The sequence below is a fragment of the Anser anser genome (assembly GCF_964211835.1).
Source record: "Anser anser genome assembly, chromosome: 14".
NCBI lineage: Eukaryota > Metazoa > Chordata > Aves > Anseriformes > Anatidae > Anser > Anser anser.
Window position 1 is genome coordinate 15,655,341 of NC_139735.1, and position 18,050 is coordinate 15,673,390.

At 42.7% G+C, this 18,050-nt stretch overlaps 1 protein-coding gene across 12 annotated transcripts in view; it reads left to right on the plus strand.

Annotated features, from left to right (window-relative positions):
* SLIT3 (slit guidance ligand 3) overlaps positions 1-17,235 on the plus strand; it is a 512,478-nt gene extending 495,243 nt beyond the window's left edge. For 10 of the 12 annotated variants that reach the window (XM_083798313.1, XM_083798316.1, XM_083798312.1 and 7 more), the window contains 4 exons: positions 8,098-8,252; positions 10,337-10,622; positions 12,838-13,046; positions 13,817-17,235. In XM_083798313.1, the coding sequence (XP_083654439.1) occupies positions 8,098-8,252; positions 10,337-10,622; positions 12,838-13,046; positions 13,817-14,055 (889 nt within the window). In that variant the 3' untranslated portion in view covers positions 14,056-17,235. Of the gene's footprint in view, positions 1-8,097; positions 8,253-10,336; positions 10,623-12,837; positions 13,073-13,816 lie in introns of all 12 variants that reach the window. The other 2 variants (XM_083798318.1, XM_083798310.1) reach the window with 2 other exon arrangements.
* Positions 17,236-18,050: the final 815 nt, after the last annotated feature.

Below are 18,050 nucleotides of genomic sequence, written 5' to 3' on the forward strand. Positions count from 1 at the left end.
AGTGATACTGCAGGAGACTGGCACGGGCTTCAGCTCCCCAGCAGAAGGGCAGGAGGGATGCGTCAGCCCTTTTGTCCGTATCAGGGGCACTGTGAGAATTTACTGCAAACAGTGAGTGTTTACACTGGCCATGAATCTGCCCCTTTTATGAATAATCTACAGAAAGGGGTCAGGATTGTGTTAATTGCATGTTGCAGGGGTATAAAAAAGGTCCTTGCTTTTCCGTTAGAAGGTCTGTAATACAATAACTTTCACAGTTGGCAAGGGTGCTGCAGGAATTGAATTATGACTGGGAATTAGATATGCACAGCCCAGCCAAACGATCATTAAGGGAGATACGGTAATCAGCTGCCAGTGTTTAAGGGCTGTAAACACCAAGAAGAGAAAGATGGCTTATTTGGGTGGTCTACAGAGTAGTAAGAGAAAAGGTATAAAAACCAAGCAAATGAAAATGCAGGTAGCAAGGAAGAAAAATCTTAAGGTTGAGTGCTCTCAGACTAGGAGACCTACCACTCAAGTCATGTAAAACAGGACTGAACATAACAAGAGAGTGTATTTTAAGCTGAAAGTGAACTTGAGTACTTTATTATATCTTTTTCACCTCTTATTTCCCTAGTCTTGTGTTTCATTAGCATTTTTCATGCTTTTTTTCTCAACATGTGGTTTTTATTTGGCTTCTGAAGATGATAGTGCTTGAAGTGATGTGTTATTGTAAAAGTAGCACAAACACTACTCCAGTTATGATTTTGCCTTTGTTGCCATGGAGTTTAAATCTGTTTTAGGCCGAGGACTGATTACAGCTGGAACTAAGGGCAGGAGGTAACCATAGCTTGAAAAGGTAAAAAATCATCGCCACTGATACATGAAGAAGTTTTGCAACTCCCAAATCGCCAACATCTCACTGCATTTCCCTGCAGCTCTACCTTGTGTTTCTTGATTTTAGTACCTCTTCTCTAGTGCCTGCTCTTCCTATATGTTGTATGCTCATTAAGCTCTTTTGGACAGGTATTTCTGGTTATTCCCTTCTACTCTGAATGCTTTCAAAGACTGCCTAAGTTCAGTGTCCCCAGTCACATACCTTCTTTGTGTTTGCTTTGTTATGTGCTTCAAATGAGGCATGTCCCCATTAAGACTGAGGTCAGGAAAATCTGGGACTGTAGCTAATGAATTGATGTCCTCATTTGCATAATTGATGGTTATGCATTTCCGCAGTGACATGGTTTGCTGTGATAGTTAAAGCTATTTTTGTTTTTGACTTCTCTGCCCTGCTGCTTCCTGCTGCCTACACTAAAGGTATATTACATGTCAGTGAAAAAAACTAACCCCAAAGCCCAAATTTTACAAGTTAAAATTGAATACTTTAATCCTTTAATGCATTTCTGTTCACTGGCTTATTTACAGTGGCTCAGCTCTAAATCTCCCACGTGTATTAGAGCAAGGGGAGTCAGTGTTTATAACATCTGTGTGTGCTTGAGGCTGGAGTAGAGGGGAAAGAAAATACAAGAGGAAGAAGAGAAAGAGATCAAAAATGAGAGTGGAAGTCAGGTCTTTCATACATTCCTTGGGGATTCTTGTTTAATACACATCCTTTTCCCTTCATTTCTTCATATTCCGGAGTCTAAGCCCTGGTGGAGCCCATGTCCATGGCCCGTGTATGCAGTGCCCTTATCATGGGTCCTTTTGCTCATCTTGCTGGAATTGTTCTGACAAATGAGGCCAGCTCCCATCAATATAAAATGTTAACGGCTCTTTTATATACCCCCCTCTAGTGCCCCCCTCCCCACAAGGGCAGCTCCAAGCTTTGTGCCTGGGCACAGAGGGAGCAGGAGGTGCTGGACCCAGAGGTGTTCTCATGAGTTTTGGAAGCTGTGCTCTCCCTGCATGCTCAGTTTAGCTGCATTGCTCATTTGGATTGCTTTAGTTGTCAACCATTTGCAGGAATCTTACCCAGATAACAAAAACTAAAAGCAATATCCAAGTGGTTGAAATTTCACAGAGGTCCATGTTTCTAACTTTCTCATGTGTGCTCTTTCTCACTGATTCTTTTCTCAGTACAGGATTTAGACCATCTGAATCCATTTTCAGAGGTTTTTGGAAGTGTTTGCTTCCCTCCAGTGACTAGGCACAGGCACCTGCATAGTGCTTATCTGTACCTGACCACATACCTGAAATGCTGTGGGACAGCAGCTGAACCAGGTGATTCGGTGCCCATGAGGAAAAGAAGAAATCAGGGTCCTCAGAGAAAGTAACAGGCTACACAGATCTGAACAGGACATCACAGCATACAGCCTGAGCCTGTATCAGGAAAAGCTGTTATTTCCATAGCCTTATGAGTTAAGCCATCAGGATCAATAAGCAGTTGAAAGTGATATTTTCCAGGACTTTCTCATATGAGGTTCAGCAATGATGGGTAATAAAAGGCACGATTTTCATATTAATTCAATATGCAGACTTCACTGCAATGTGAAGAAATGCTATTTATTGCTCAAAGATTGTGGTAACACTGAAACCCATTCCTAAGTATACTGTTGTTGCTTCTGTGGTGCTTTTGTCAAGGAGTAACAAGCTGATCCTGTCAGTATTTTCCTCTTCTTTTGGCCAAATCCGATCAGATGTCATGGCCAGTGTCAGTTAGTGAGGGTAACAAAAGGTTAGGATAACCTTAACAAAAGCAGCACAAAGGATTGTACAAGACATGACCAGGGTTATGAGAGGAGAGTGCCAAAGAAGAGAGAGGTGTGGAGTGCTGGGGGGCAGCCTGGGCGGTGGGACATGGCGGGACATGGCTGCCGCACATCAGCTCCGGGGTCAGCCAGCTTCGACCAGCATCTGCTCTATGCACCACTGATCAGAGAAGTCTGCCCGCCAGCCCTCAGCATTCGGCTGCACGTTAATTGTTTATCCTCAAGGCAGGTATTTTAAGGCACTGGAAGCGGTTACGTTTGGAAGGGAACTGAAATGGTTTCTCACTGTCAGATTTGTAACGAGACTCGAGTGAAGTCCTGTAAAAACTGTGAGTATGGTCTAGAAAATGTTTGTGACAAGATGGGCCCCTCACCAGACTGTTTACTGCAGTAAGAGAAGCAATTCCTGGGTCCTGAAAAATCTTTTCATTGTACATAGAACTAGTCATTTGGTTCCTTTTTTAATATTATTTATTTATTTATTTAATTTTATTATTTTTTAGCAAGTTTCATTGTTAAATTACTGGAAATCCTTGCTGACCCTTCAAATGTTTACACTTAAAATGTAATCCCTTCCTTTTTTCAACAGTAATGTATTATAATGTATTATAAACTATCTAATATCCAGTAGTGGTGGCCCAGAATGCTGCAGTTGGAAGTCAGCTAGAAATTCATGACTGTCTTCTTTAATAGCTTGGAAAATCTCAAAAGCTAGGACTTGGTTTGTTAGTGCCCCCAAGAAAAGCAGCTGGCTCAAGTCTAGCAGTTGTTTGGCTTCTTCCTGTGGGCCCTTTCCCCTCTCCCTTGCTTTGCTCAGACATATTATTTTAATTTAATCATAAAGCACAAAAACCCTTGCAAAAGGGAAGGAGTTGGGTAACATCAAGTCAGCTGCCAGGTATGTGATGTTGCGAGATCTCAGTAAATACACTCTGAGCAGGGAGCCAAGGTAAAGCTGCAGTATGTATCAGCCTGTGAAAGTTCCTCCGACTCGGTACCCGGTGTGAGTGCGGTGCTGAGCTGTGACTGAAGCTGTGAGGGACGACTTCGGGGGAGAGGGGAGGCAGCGACGGCCCCCTCAGCCCCGGCCGCCTCAGCGCGAGCCCCTCAGCGCGGCCGCCCCAGCCCGGGCCCTGGGCCCGTTGCGCGGTACCGCGGCTCCCTCTGGCGGTCGCGGGCCACCCTGGCCGCCGGTTTAGTCCTCGCCGCGGGGCTCCGCAGAGCCCCGGCCTGTTTCTTCCCCCCGCGTCCCCGCCGCAGCCCCGTGCTCGCCACCCGCTGCCGGCCCCGAGCCGGCTGGCCCGGGAGCGCGCAGCCTCCGGCACCGGGAGGGCTGAGGAAGCTGAGCAAATGGCGGGCTCCGGGGCGGGGATTTACGTGCCACAGGGTGCGTGCCCCGAGCCCACCTGGTCCCCAGTAAGAATTCAATTAAGATTTTAATAAAACCCTTGCAGAGAGCTGGGTCAGGAAGAGGCCCCTTGAAAAAAAAAAAAAAAAAGGCCGAGCACAGCAAGTCTGTGCTGGGAGCTGCGTCGTGATGCACTGTTCAGCGTCTGTGGCTTTCTTCCCTTCATCTCCAGCCAAGCCACTGTCTCCAACTGTCTCAGACGATTGCTGGGTCTCCTAAAGGCCCAGCTATATAAGAGGCTCTGAGGAGAGTTCGCGTAGCATTTCCCTCACCACTGGTTTCTCCCCCAGTGTTGTCTCTGTCTCTCTCAAAATCCAAAGACTTCATAACATCTTTCTGTCAGCAACAGAGATGTGTTTTAACACAAATATCCCCTGGTGGGATTTTCTACCATCCTGGCTGTCCATGTCCAGCTTTTCTATCATGTGTTAGCATCTTTGCAAAAAGCAAACCAGTGCTTTGCCTGTTTTGACTTCATCTGCTTTACAAAATTGCAGCGTTGAATGACGGCTGTAAGTTGCACAGTTTCTCATGGTCCAGGCACAGACTATTTTTATTCGGAGTTAAAAAGTGAAAAAGTCGGAACTGAGTAATTTTCATCCACACATACGCACAGACGGGGACACCTCACTCCCTTTCCAGTGAAAATACCAGGCCTGGGTATGCTGACAGGCACGAGCACCGCATGGGGTGGCTGCTTCCATTGCCAGGACACACAGACTTTTGTTTGCCTCTTAGTCAAGGCTCTCCTGCATAATTTGGAAAAAGCACACGCTGTGGAGGAGTAGTTGATTAATGCTTGTGAAATCCTGGCCCAGGGAAGAGCCAGCGCTGCCAGATGTGATAATGTTGTCCTCTGACAAATAGCCGTAGCTTGGCCTTCCTGAGATAACAGTGTAGTTTTGTGCGCTAGCTTTGGATATTGATCCCACCAGGGAAGGGTTCTCGGTCGTGCAGCCATCCATCCCACCTCCTCAGTGCTCAGCTGTCAGAGCCAATGGGTTTTGGCTATTCTTCTTCCTTTCATTGGCACTTCTGCATAGACTAACCATTACAAATGTGCATTTCCATTTGTCTAGCACCTTTCAGCTGAAAGTCTAAGTACTTTCTACATATGAATTAAGCATTGCAACACAGCAGTTAGATATGCGGGGAGTACATCGGGATCATCCAGTTGGTACATTGCTTTTACACAGCTGTTTCTCATAATGTGACAGATACTTAGCAGAATTCAAGAATATCTAAACAGCAAGCTTGGACCAGCTGTTTTTGAACTTATTAGAGTTGTCAATCCATAAAGTAGTCTGCTAGAGGTGTGGTCCCCAGTACAGGCAAACTCAGGCTTGGTTTTCTGAAGTGCATGCAAAGTATATGCAACCTTGGGCAATAAATCTTGTGTAAGTCCTTGTTTCTTATCTCTACCCATGCAATTCACTGCCCTTGCATTAGTCCTGATATAACTGTATTGTGAGCCAGACTGTCTACTGGATCAACTGGAGATGGATTTTTGTACAATGTCTAGCCTGGTTTTTTTTGCCCCTAAAAAGTACTTAAATCAGTATTATGAGCTCCAGGTTCTTGAGCCCTGCCTCTCCAGGATGCTCTCACAAGTCTGACGATGGACAGCAGCTGTGGCCCAGGCGATTTCGTGTGGGTCACAGACAGGCAGCTCAGTCAGCAGAGCTCCCCGCTAGCCATTTTGTGGCAGAACTAACTTACCTTAAGTTTATGTAAACCTAGTCAGTAAAGATGCTCATATATACTGCTGTCATTTTGTAATCTGTGTAATATATGTAAACTTTTAACGGTATATGTGTTTGTGATTCATCCCCAAAACCTGTGCAGACCCCAGCAGTGTCATGGGACATTACTCCAGTTCTGAAACAGCAGTGCTCTCTTCTCAAACAAGCAGGTCCTCAGAAATGCCTCACTGCTGACCTTCTGCCTGATGTTACTTACGTATAATTGGTTATGTTAGGTTCCCTGTAAAAAACACTGCAAAATTAAATTTATTCCAGGGGAAAAAAAAATAATAATAATTTAATTCTGGTAATTTCCAAACCATTTAATTTGTTTCTGAAGTTGAGAGCATATTTCCATGCCACAGCTCCTTAATGTATCGGTTAGGCAGGACTGGGCACTACAGATGGGCAGCATGTCACGTAGTTTGATAGGTGGGTCCATCTAAAAGGTGATTCCTCTTTAGAGATGAGTTACTTCTAAGTGTGCCTGTTATTTTCCAGTGATAGTAAAGAAAATCTGGCTAAATAGCTCTCAGACCTCCACATCTGCATTGCAGGTTTACAAAATACCTAAAAGGAATCTGACCTTTGAACTTGTAACTTACTGAGAGAGGATGCAGAGCATATGGGCCATTTGAATGAGCAAAACCCATCCTTTAAACCTACCTTTTACATTTTGAAATGGTATTTACCACTTATGTTGCAATCCCAAACCCAGGTTGTCAGCTCAGCAGTGTCTCAGGATGTCTAAATCCCACAGCTGGTGTGTTGTGTCTCTATCCTTCGGCGACAGAACCAGCAAGTGAGCTGCCAGGGGGAGTCTGGGCAAGAGGCTTACAGGCCAAGCATAAGGCGGGTTGGCAACACTGTGCATGTGGGCAGTTTACATAGCTCATAATTTAATTTCTGCTGTAACCACTACTGCTGTTATAGTCTCTTTATGCACTAGTGTTTGCGTGTGTGTGAAACAGAGGCTGAACCATTTAATCACATGTAGAGCAGTGGAAAAGTCACATTGCTTCTGTAACTATCAGCTTAATTTGAAACGCTCTTTTACTCGAGCAGGTAATCACAACCTCTCTCCCTGTTTTTAGGAGTACAATGAAGCTATCAAGTTGTTTCAGAGAATTTTAGCATGCCTGAGAGCTGAAGCTGCCCAGGAAATAAAAAATGATAGAGCAATACAAACTGAATTGTACCACTGCACCTGTTAACTTCTGTGAGACTGAAGATGAGGATTGTTTGTGGCACAGACTAGCAAACAGCTGTTGAGTTACCTGACTCATTGCAAGCCTAATGCATTCAAAAATCAGTGTTCAAAATACCTGAGCAATAAACACGCAGCACCTTTAATATCTTGCCTGCTCAGATGACTGTCTGGTCCCTGCCTCCCCCCTGCCCCAGATTTCCTGCTTATTCTCAAGCCTCAGTCTACACCTAAATGTTTCTCAAAGAGCAGGAGCAATTTGTCAGTTTTCCTTGCATTCAGGTAGGACTGTATTGTATTGAACAAAGCATCCCAGTCCTTTACAAGCCCAGAAGTCCTGAATTCCTTCTCTGGCTTTAAGTAACTGATCCTGTCCTTCTGCCTGAGATTTTAGTTACAAGACACTTTGGTTTTGTAAGGAAACACTGTTTTCAGAAGCCCCTGCTGTCTCTTGCCCTACACTGCCATCTCTCACAGGCTCTGTGAAAAAAAAAATTGAGTTTAAACTAACCATACAAAACTAAATCTTTTAAGTGGTTGGGCTTGCAACATGGGCACCAAGCAGAGTGACACAGGAGCAGCAATCTAAGAGCAGAAAACGGGATGTTTTCATTAGCTTTGTCACCAAAGCCAGTAGATCATGTGGCTAAATCTCTGTTCTTATGCCTTTGGAAACACAACTACAATAGTTACTATTCTGACTTTGTGGAACAGTTGTGAGGATTAACTGGCAGACTGCAAAGCAAGTTGAACATGTGCGTAAGCACAAGCTTTTAATCAGTTTCATGGACAGATACAACCCTCAATTGCAGTGAGGAGCTCTTCTCTCCGGTGTTACATATATATAGGTACTGTCTTCTCAAGTCAGGCACCAGTGATGTTTAAATTTGTACCTTGGAAGCTCATGCTGGAAGAAATGTTGGGAACACAGTGGCCATAAAGGAGCTGGAATAGAAGTTATACTTTGCAAGCCATAGTATAAGGAGATAGGATGTCACAGAAGCACAGGCAGTTCATTGTTAACATCATCCATTTCTCTCTTTCTTTTATTTTTAGTGTGGAAACAGTAAATGATGGGCAATTTCATAGTGTGGAACTCGTGATGCTGAATCAAACTCTGAACCTGGTGGTGGACAAGGGGACTCCCAAGAGTCTAGGAAAACTCCAGAAACAGTCTTCTGTCAGCCTCAATACACCCCTCTACATTGGAGGTACAGTGAGTTGCTCTGGATTTTGAGATGTTGTTTATAATCTTTAAAAACAAAAACCACAGAGATTCTCTTTTTAAAAAAATGAAAGTATTTCAAACAGTCACTGCAGAAAAGCAAATCAATTGTCAGTAGGTTTAAATATACTATAAATGAGGTATATTTCTTCTGGAAATTTTATAGAGGTTTAAAAGTTGGGGGGAAAAAAAAAAGATTAAATTCTCCAAACAGTAGTAGCACAGCAGCTGACTAAACACTTTTTGGCTAATAGTTTTCTCATTGGAAACTGAAGCCAGAACAATGCTTGAAAGATTTTGGAATTGACTAAACTTCTTTTAATAATTTTTTTTACATTCAGGGGAATTTCTGGGGAGGAAGGAGCCAAGTGGGGCAGGGAGCAGATGCCCAGAATAATGAGTATCCCACTGATTAGGTGCCTGGAAATGAAAGACAGGATGAAGTCTGTGCTCTGCCTGATTGATTTTGTTTTTGCCAGACCCCCGCCAATTCCATTCTGGACTGAATGTTGAAATCTCTCCATTTATGTGACATGGAGTTCTTGTGTTGTGTTGTTTTGTTTTTTCTCTAGACAGCCTATTCTAAACACAAAACTCAGCAGCGCAAAAATAGACTCAGAAAGTCTATTCTGTAAGCTTTTTTCTAACCAGATCAACAAAGCCAATAGTAGAAACCACTTGACCATTTGGAGCTGGTCAAGTCTTTCGTAAACAAGTCCTTTTAATAACCCTTTTCTAAAAGAACCCTGAATATTGCCCTCGTAAATGAGAAAAGTGGCTAATCTTGCTTCGTACAGAGCTGAATTTTTATAATTGGCTTCTGTTAAGAATGTCACAGGCTATTAAAGAGCACTGTGCATCGATGATAATCTGCTGGTGAGGCCATGACAATTTGTCCTTCTAACTCAGCAAAAAAAAAAAGATACTAACCCTGTGGCAAATTATACACAGGGAACATAAGAATTAATCTTGTGGAAAAAGTTTTGTTAATGGATGAGCATTGTGGATCAATATTAATTGGTTATTATTAATCTAAAGGTACCTACTAAGGACAAATCTGAGACTTGAAATGAAGGACTTTATTTGATACCAGAAGTCGTGGGACTCAGATGAGACATTTTTATTGCCCGTTAAAATTCTTCTCGAGTCTTTTTAAACCCCCACTCTTCTGCATGTGCCACCTCTCTGCATCCTGCATTGCTACGAATGCCAGCTGCCCTTCCACTTCAGACCATTTAATTTAAGACATTAAATTGCCCCCAGAGCAATTGTTGCTAAACTACACTTACACTAACCTTTAAAACAGATCTGAGTCTTCATGTGCCCAGAATCTGGCTCACCTCTCCACCTGGTCTAGCAACCTTCCTCCTAAAGCACATTTAAACAAAAATGCTGTTTTGGTTTTAAGACTTCAACAGTAGAGTTACTTATGGATAACATATGGAGGCAGTATACAGTTGCACACTTGCCTGTGAAAGCAGCTCAAGCAGACATGACATGCAAAAGAATCTGCTGGCCATCTGAGCTTGTGAACATTTCCAAGAGCTTGAGCAAGACAGAAGTACTCACCCCAAAGATGTGGCCTGGCCTCCTGAGGTGCTGTTCTCTGTCTCTAGATTTCTCCTATGCTAGTTTTGATGATTTTCACTCCTTGCCTTAACTTGATGATTGAGTAAGGGAACTGTCTTGCTGTACCACAAAGGCAGTAGCTACTTCCTGGCAAGTAAAAACACTCTTAAATCTTTCTGAAGGATAATTTCTATTGAACTATAGGCAGAATGAGCATTATCTAAGGACATGAACACGTGTCTGTTACCCAAAAATCTTGGCTTTTTTTCTTTTTTTCCCTCTTTTTGTAATATACTTCTTACATAAGGTGGGCAAGTGATTTTATTTTTCTTCCTCTGCATTTCCAGAATGATGACAGTACAGCTGTGCTACCTTCAAAGGTCCCATGCAAATCAATTCTTTAAAGATTACAAGGGGCTGTGGCAAAAGAAATGTTAGCTATTATAACTTATCATTGTAACTGTGAGCAAGTTGTCCATTTTTCTTCTTTTTTATCTCAAGGGATCCCGACCTCTACTGGATTATCTTCACTACGCCAGGGTGCAGATAAGACACCAAATGGTTTCCATGGATGTATTCATGATGTCCGCATCAATAATGAGCTGCAGGATTTCAAGGATTTACCGCAGCAGTCACTAGGAGTCCTTCCTGGCTGCAAATCCTGTAACATCTGCAAGCATGGCATTTGCCGGTCCCTAGAGAAAACAAGTGTGATTTGTGAATGTCACCCAGGCTGGACAGGCCCCCTGTGTGACCAGGAAATTGGAGATCCATGTCTTAACCACAAGTAAGCTTGAATGAATGCTGATGGAAGGGCAGAAGCTTTACACCTAATGCATATTTCACATCTCATCTTGTAAAAACACACGTGACTATTTTTGGAGGTGCTGGGTTCCTACATATATTATTGATAGTTGTGAGTCAGCATCCATGGCAACTTTCAATTTACATTTCTTGTTTTGATGCTGTTCACTCTCTGAATGGCCTCTTGCTCCTGGAGGAGCTAAGATGTTAATACTGCTGGTTATACTTTCAGAGGGTATATACTTTACACATTAAAATAGGAAAGCTTCTGTTAATAGCTGTATATTACCTCTGAGGTAGGGGGTGTGCGCGTTTATCCAGAGGAGAGCTAGCTATGAGATGGAGGTACACATTTTAGTGATACGCTTGTAACAGCACTGGACACGGTATTCAGATTAACTCCCTGAAGACCACTATGCAGTCCAGTGTGAACAGTTTTAAATTTCTCAAATAGCTGACTTTAATATTGCACTCTGAAACTCCCTCTAAAGCGCAAGTTTAAAGGATAGCATGGAGTCACATGCAAAGGGAATATAAAGCATTCATAGTTCAAAGGCTCAATAACCACATCTCCATCAGAAAGGCTGGATGAATAGCTTGCTTATGGCAAGTACACAAGGAAACAGTCCCAGACCAGCAGTCTGCATAGTTCAGTGCTGTTTCATAAGCAGATGGAAGTACTTTGGTTTTAGACGCTACTTTGGTTGCACTATCTTTGGAAGGGGCTTTTCACAAGCACATACTTTCGACAGGTAAATTGACGTAATGAATAATCTCTCTGGTCAGTGAGGGAACAAATTTAACTTTCAGAAGTACCATTTTAAACTTGCTTCTGGGTCTAATTCTGCAAAGCACTGAACCCTGGAAGGTGTTGAGAAGCACCTGACAGATTACAGACCAAAGGTATGAACACCCAAATAAAGAAACACTCAGAGACCCAAATAATTCCTTGAACTGCCAACCTCAACGTGAAGCAGTTCTGGTTGGACAGAGAAAAATGAGGGAGTTCCAGATGTTTACACGATAAGAAATCGCTTCTCCTGTGATCCAAGGAGCGTTATGCAATAATGAATGTAGCCCCCTTGCTAAAGAAAGTAGCTGTGCATATTTGTAATACAGTCTTACTGTCCTACCTTTCATTAAGTCACCTTTGGAGTTGTCTCCTTAGAGACAAGCCCTTTGTGTCGAGGGCAGTACGTTACCCCGCTGACAGATGTCTGCTCCAACATTCACAGATTCATCTCAGTGAGGTAATGCAGCCGTAAGGAACAGGTAGTTGATGGTAACACGAGTTAGTTTCCAAGCACATCTTTAGTTAGTGGGGCAGAAAACACTGCCTCACAGACCGTGACCCCCTTTCTTCCAGTATTTTGCATGTCTTGACCTGCTTTTGCTTTTACTGTTGACCTGATGTAGCTTTTACTATTTGTGCTTTCTAGTTGCAAAGATTAAAAATCTTTTTACAAGGGTTCAACATAAACAGGAGAGAATTTTAAAGGACCAAGAACAAAATAAATAAAAGACAAGCATTGGTTAATGTCCAGTAGGACCTGATGGCTTATAAGCCCTGAGCAGTTTTCCCTTAAATGGGTGGTGTTCCCTTCTTCCTGTCCTCAGCCCATTCCAAGTCTGTCCTTCTCCCAGAAGTGGGGATGGTGTCAGAGAGCCTGCTGAGGATCAGCACCCCTCCCTGTGGTACTGCTTAGATATACCACGGCTCATTGCAAATCCCATGAGCCAGGGAGCCCTTCAGCTGGAACTGCCTGATTAAGTCTGTGCTTAGCTTTTCCATGAGGGCCTTTATTTATCGCACTGTTTTTCATCACCTGATAATATTTGTAGAGTAATCCTGCTAAGGAAGCCTGGGCATGCAGCTTGATTGTTGGCACGTTGTTCCACGTGGTGATCCTGTAAACCTGAGCTGTCTTGTGTGGATGCCAAGTATTGGCCCATGCTCACAGAGGAGCCTGATGTTTTCCAAGAGATCACTTAGAATCGCAAATTCCATTCTCTGAATATTATCCAGTATTCACTGAAAACTCACAATTCCTTTACTGTGTTTGACACAACTGCTGTTTCTTGGATCCCTGTCCTGGTATTAAATGGGCAGAAATGCCAAAATCCAAAATTAAATATCCCTGGGAGAAGGAACTTCCACATCTAGCACAGGCCAGCTCTAAATACTTCTCTTTCTCCAGGTGTCTGCATGGTAAGTGCATGGTGGCCAATGTTGCTTACACCTGTAAGTGCATGGAGGGCTACACAGGCATGTACTGTGACAAGAAGAACAATTCCTCAAACCCCTGCAGGATTTTGAAATGCAACCATGGGCAATGTAAAATTTCTGAGCACGGGGAACCCTACTGCGAATGCGACCCTAACTATAGTGGAGAACATTGTGACAGAGGTATGCTTGGCCACAGGGACCAGGAGGTTGGTCTGCTGTATTTCTGGTTTACATCTTTGTTTTCACCTCTCTCCCCTCTAAAGATTCCCAGCTTCCTCCCTCTGATGCAGCTGGGCAGGTTTCATGGGGCATCCCACAGATCACGCTGCACTTTCCTTCTAGGGCTGGGGCTCACCTCTTCTGCCCTGACCTGAAAAGGTTCACTGGAACTCAGTGAGTTCTAACTTCATCCCTTCTGCCCTCGTACCTTCCTGTACAGAAGGAAGGAGCTGGCTTGTATTATTGCTATTTAGGCTGTGCCTTTTCTGTGAACGAACCACAGACTTTCTGAATTATAATGTACAGTCTCACCCAAATGTATCTGGCTGTGACAAAGTACCTGCACAACAGCACACACATTTTCAGGTATCCCAGATTGCTGATGTCATGCAGAGCAGGCTGACCTTTGATCCTGAGAAGCAGATGTAAAACTAGTTCATATTTTGCAGGAATGTTGCAGGATTCAACACTCAGCATTCATTAAGGCATTTCCAGAACTGCTGATCAAAGCCAGGAGGCCCGCGTGGCCTCTGCCTTGTGCCGGATATTGCACATTTGTGTAACACAAGCTCTGTTTTGATGGCAGGTACAAAGCAGTAAAAGATTAGTCCTGCTCCTAGCATCTGTTTGCCTTGAGTATCATTACGTGCGCAGGGCTGCTTGCTGATGTGTGGGGAATATCTGGCAAAATAGTTACACATTTTTCCTTGACATCTCTGTTGTCTTATCAGAGAATCTCTGCCAAGGAGAGATAATTCGAGAAGTAGTCCGTAAGCAGCAGGGCTACACGTCGTGTGTCACTGCCTCCAAAGTACCCCGCATGGAATGCCGTGGCGGCTGCAGCAATGGGCAGTGCTGCGTTCCCCTCCGAAGCAAACGGCGGAAATACTTCTTCCAGTGCGTGGATGGCTCCACCTTCACAGAAGAACTGGAGAGACACGTGGAATGCGGCTGCTCAAAATGCTCATAAGCCCTTCTTCAGTCTCTTGCCACTTTAATCAGCTCAGAAGCGCTATCAAAATGGGACCTATTTACTTTCAGAGTGAAGAAGAAGAAAAAGAATTATTAAGTATATTGTAAAATAAACAAAAAATAGAACTTATTTTTATTATGGAAAGTGACTATTTTCATCTTTTATTATATAAAGTATCACACCACTTTGGGTATATGTATCATATAGTGAGTTATTTTTACCATGAAACTTTTTTAACGGTTGTAAGAAAAAAAAATAAAAAGTTAAAATTTTAAAAAACTATATATAAAGAAAACATAGCCTAACAGGAGAAATGTGGGGGGGGGGACTTTATATGTATGCACAATGGACAAATGTAAAGGTGTTCCAAGGACCTGCCACGGCATTGATACGGGCTGAAGAAATCTCCAAGGTTCTGGGTTGGGTCCTGTAAGAAAGTGTATCCCCTTAAGTGACAGCCATTTCGCCTACCCAGGCACCCTGAAAAAGCCTCCCCCTTGGTCCCTTGCTCTGCCTAACACTGCCGATGCTGTTTTGTTCCTGTACAGTGGCTCCGCTCGATATTCTTGAACTGGTTCCCTATAGCACGTAGGCACTGCCGTAGCTTAAGGCTAACTACATTATTTGACTATTGTAATACTGTAATACATTTTTGCTGTGTATGTTGTATTTATCTGTGTTCACAATATATTCTTCAACAATTGTATCTATAGAGCACAGGCAGCTTTATCCAAAAGATGGGGACAAAGAGAAAGAAAGTGGGGAAATATATGTTGCTTTGGGAAATTTGGGGGCAAAATGTGAAATAAGTGCTAAGTAATGCCTAATAAATGACATAGTAGTTTTGTGTTAACTCCTAAGCTATGTTATTTCCCAGGTTTGTGCCTTCTTGCTCCTGGCCTTGAGCCCTTTTTTTTTTTGTATATGAAATATAAGGAATGCACTGCTACATAATTTGTCACGCCTTGACACTTTAACTTGCAAAGGTCATAAAGAGCATGAAAATATTGCAGGTGCCAGAATGCCCCTGCAACGTAATGGCTTTTGCCCTCGCTGTCACTTCAGCCATGGATGTAAGCTGGGCTGTCGCTGCCTGTTCATCAACACAGGTGCCAAGCAGTTGGCTGCCTTTCCACAGCTTTTTTAATGAGCAGAAGTTGCACTATAGCCATGAGAAGGTATTCAGCCAATATTTGTTGATCTTAGCAGCACTCTCTTCTCTGCACAGGGAGAGACATTTACAGCTACATCCCTTTCCATTCTCACATTTGGTGCAGACTGACCAATTCAGCCAAAGCTTTTCCATCTGCACTATTTTATATCCTGCACTTGTTTCTCCCAAAGGGCTCCCATTACCTTTAGGTGTGTTCAGAACAAATGCTGAATAGGAAGCAGAAGTCATTGCAGGGATAAATTCTCACTGTGAATGTGAGACAAAAATTGACTCTTTGGGAGTGAGTTTGATGTTTTGAAGGTTTTTGGCAGGGCTATGTTTCAGGATCAGTAATATGTGCAAAGAGTACCACAAATACCTTGAAGTTTCTCTTACTATAAATTTTAAACATCCCTATCAATAACTGTTCCATTATCAGTGTAATTTCCTTCATTCCCATGTATAACAAGTATTACAGTCCTTTCTTCAATTTCTCCAAGAGAGATTAATGAAATCAGATATTATTTCTAGCAGCCAAAAGCCCCCTTCAGGAATGTTCACTGGTCTCACCAAAGAGATCATGGGCTCCAGCACAGGACAAGTAGGAAAGCTGAATCAAGTAAATGCACACATTTTGTTTGAATGAGGCTTCAGAAAGATCCACAGACTGGAATCCTGCCATGAAAAGTACAAATGATCCTCATTTGTACTTTTTTCCCGCTAAAGAAAAGTGGTCATGTAGCCGTTGCACAACCAAAAAGCTCCAACATGCTTGTTGTTCTTCTATTACTTGAATCTCTCCTTACTGCAGCAGTTCATTCATATTTCTTTGCTACTACCAGAGCAACTTGAGTAGAAGGGACATAATCAATAGCAGAGCCTTCTCTCAAAATAAGTATCAGTACGTGGAGCCCGCAGTCGGTGAAAGTAAAACCAATCTCTAGTTAGTGCTGAAATCTGATTGAAACAGGAGAGTTCAAAAGCCAGGGGAAAACTAACCCTGGTTGCAAATGCTATGGACTTCTTTTTATTTTGAATATAGCATCAGAATCTCAGAGCAGCTGGAGTTTGTGGTGTACAACAAAAATCACCCAAACCCACAGATTTAAAAATTCATGCAAGTAACTGTAGGCACCTGCACAAAGATGTGCCTGGCACACCACTACCATTAATGTTTCATTCCTGCTTAATGCATTTTAATTCCTAAAGAAGCAGCTGCTGTTACGCCAGGCAGAAGAAATCCAGAGTAAGCACCGGCTTACAAGCCCGGTGCTCTACTGCCCAACTCATGGGCACTGAACTGCCAAGGCTTGCAGAAATGCTGCTCCTCTTGAACACTAACCAAAATCGCGTTCGCTTTGTCCCTTGAGCAGCAACATGCACAAGAAGGAAGTAACATTTACTTGTGGCTTCACACCTGCTTGAGGGTGCTTTAAAAGGAATAACCTTGACTGGCAAGGCAAAAGCCATCAACATCTTGTTAACAGATCACTCTGGGATTTATTTAACCAAGGCCTTGCAGCAAAGTGACCAGCAACAACTCGGCAAGGCTGGCCCTGTTCCTGGCCCCTTTCTGTCCTGGCATTTCAATGCTAAGTGCTGGGACAAAGAAATAAGAATATCTATTTTGTAACCAAATGATGCAATTTTTGTATGCTTTTAGGCAGCACTTGCCATTGGATAGTGATGCTTTATGTCAACGATTCTATGACTTGCTATAGAATTATTTTACATTAAGAAGAAAATAAAAAGCATTCAGATGTGCCAAAAAATGTGAGGTTAACTAAAGTGTAATTAGCTCTGAAAGCTTCTCTGTAACCTGCCTAATGTTACAATAGATTTCAACTACTGTGGGTACAATGCAGTAGTTTTTACCTCTATAAAGTTTTAATATAAAGTGAAGAAAGATGCTAACCCTTAAAAAATGGCAATGCAGACTGGTGTGAACTGATGTATTTTATTAATAGATTCTCGTTGTGATATAAGTTTAAATAAATTGTTGGGTTATGGAAGATTGTAACATACCTTACGTTGTGATGCAGATTATTTCTCTCTACGTGTATTTAAGGTGTTGAGTAACCATTTACAGTATCTGAGTTTAGCACCAGTGCAGTAGCGCAGGGAAAGTGCTGGGGGACAACACAAGTTCATCTGGGGCAGCTCCTGTCTGAGAATGGCTGCAGTTAACTCAACACACTCTTAACAGGGGTAACGTACTTTGATGGCATCCAAACTTAATTCTTTAGCAGTCTTACATGCACAGATGAATAAAGTCACATAGTTTTTGACCCTAGGCATTTTCTTCAATGAAATGCTTTTCTTTGCTGCTTTTTTAAAACTCTTTAAAAAAAAAGAGGCCTGCAGCAAAAGTGCACTCATTAACTAATGATAGAATAAATGGAGAAATATTGGGAATTCAGGGTCATGGGAGGTCTGACTGAGGAAAAGGAAGTCACTCAGCCAACAGAGGATGACAGGATCTTGTGATGTCCTGACATACTTAAATTCCAATTTGCTGCTATATTTCTGTAGCTGACTATTATTAGTGCCCCAGATGTAACAGACCACTTCTGCTCATTACATTCCAACCTCAGGATAGAATAAAATGAATCTCCCACCCAGCACTCAGCCTTCCCTGGCCTGTATCCCTACTTAACACTTGCATATTGCCAATTATGCTTCAAACTACAGCATTTATGGTTGTCTTTGCCACTCCATGAAAAACTGGTGACAGCATTCAGCCAATAAAAACACTCCAGCTTAATGAGTATCATTAAGCCTGAACTGTGAAGGTTAATTATGTAATTGTAGCAGATGGTAGCATTTTCACCTAAAGCAA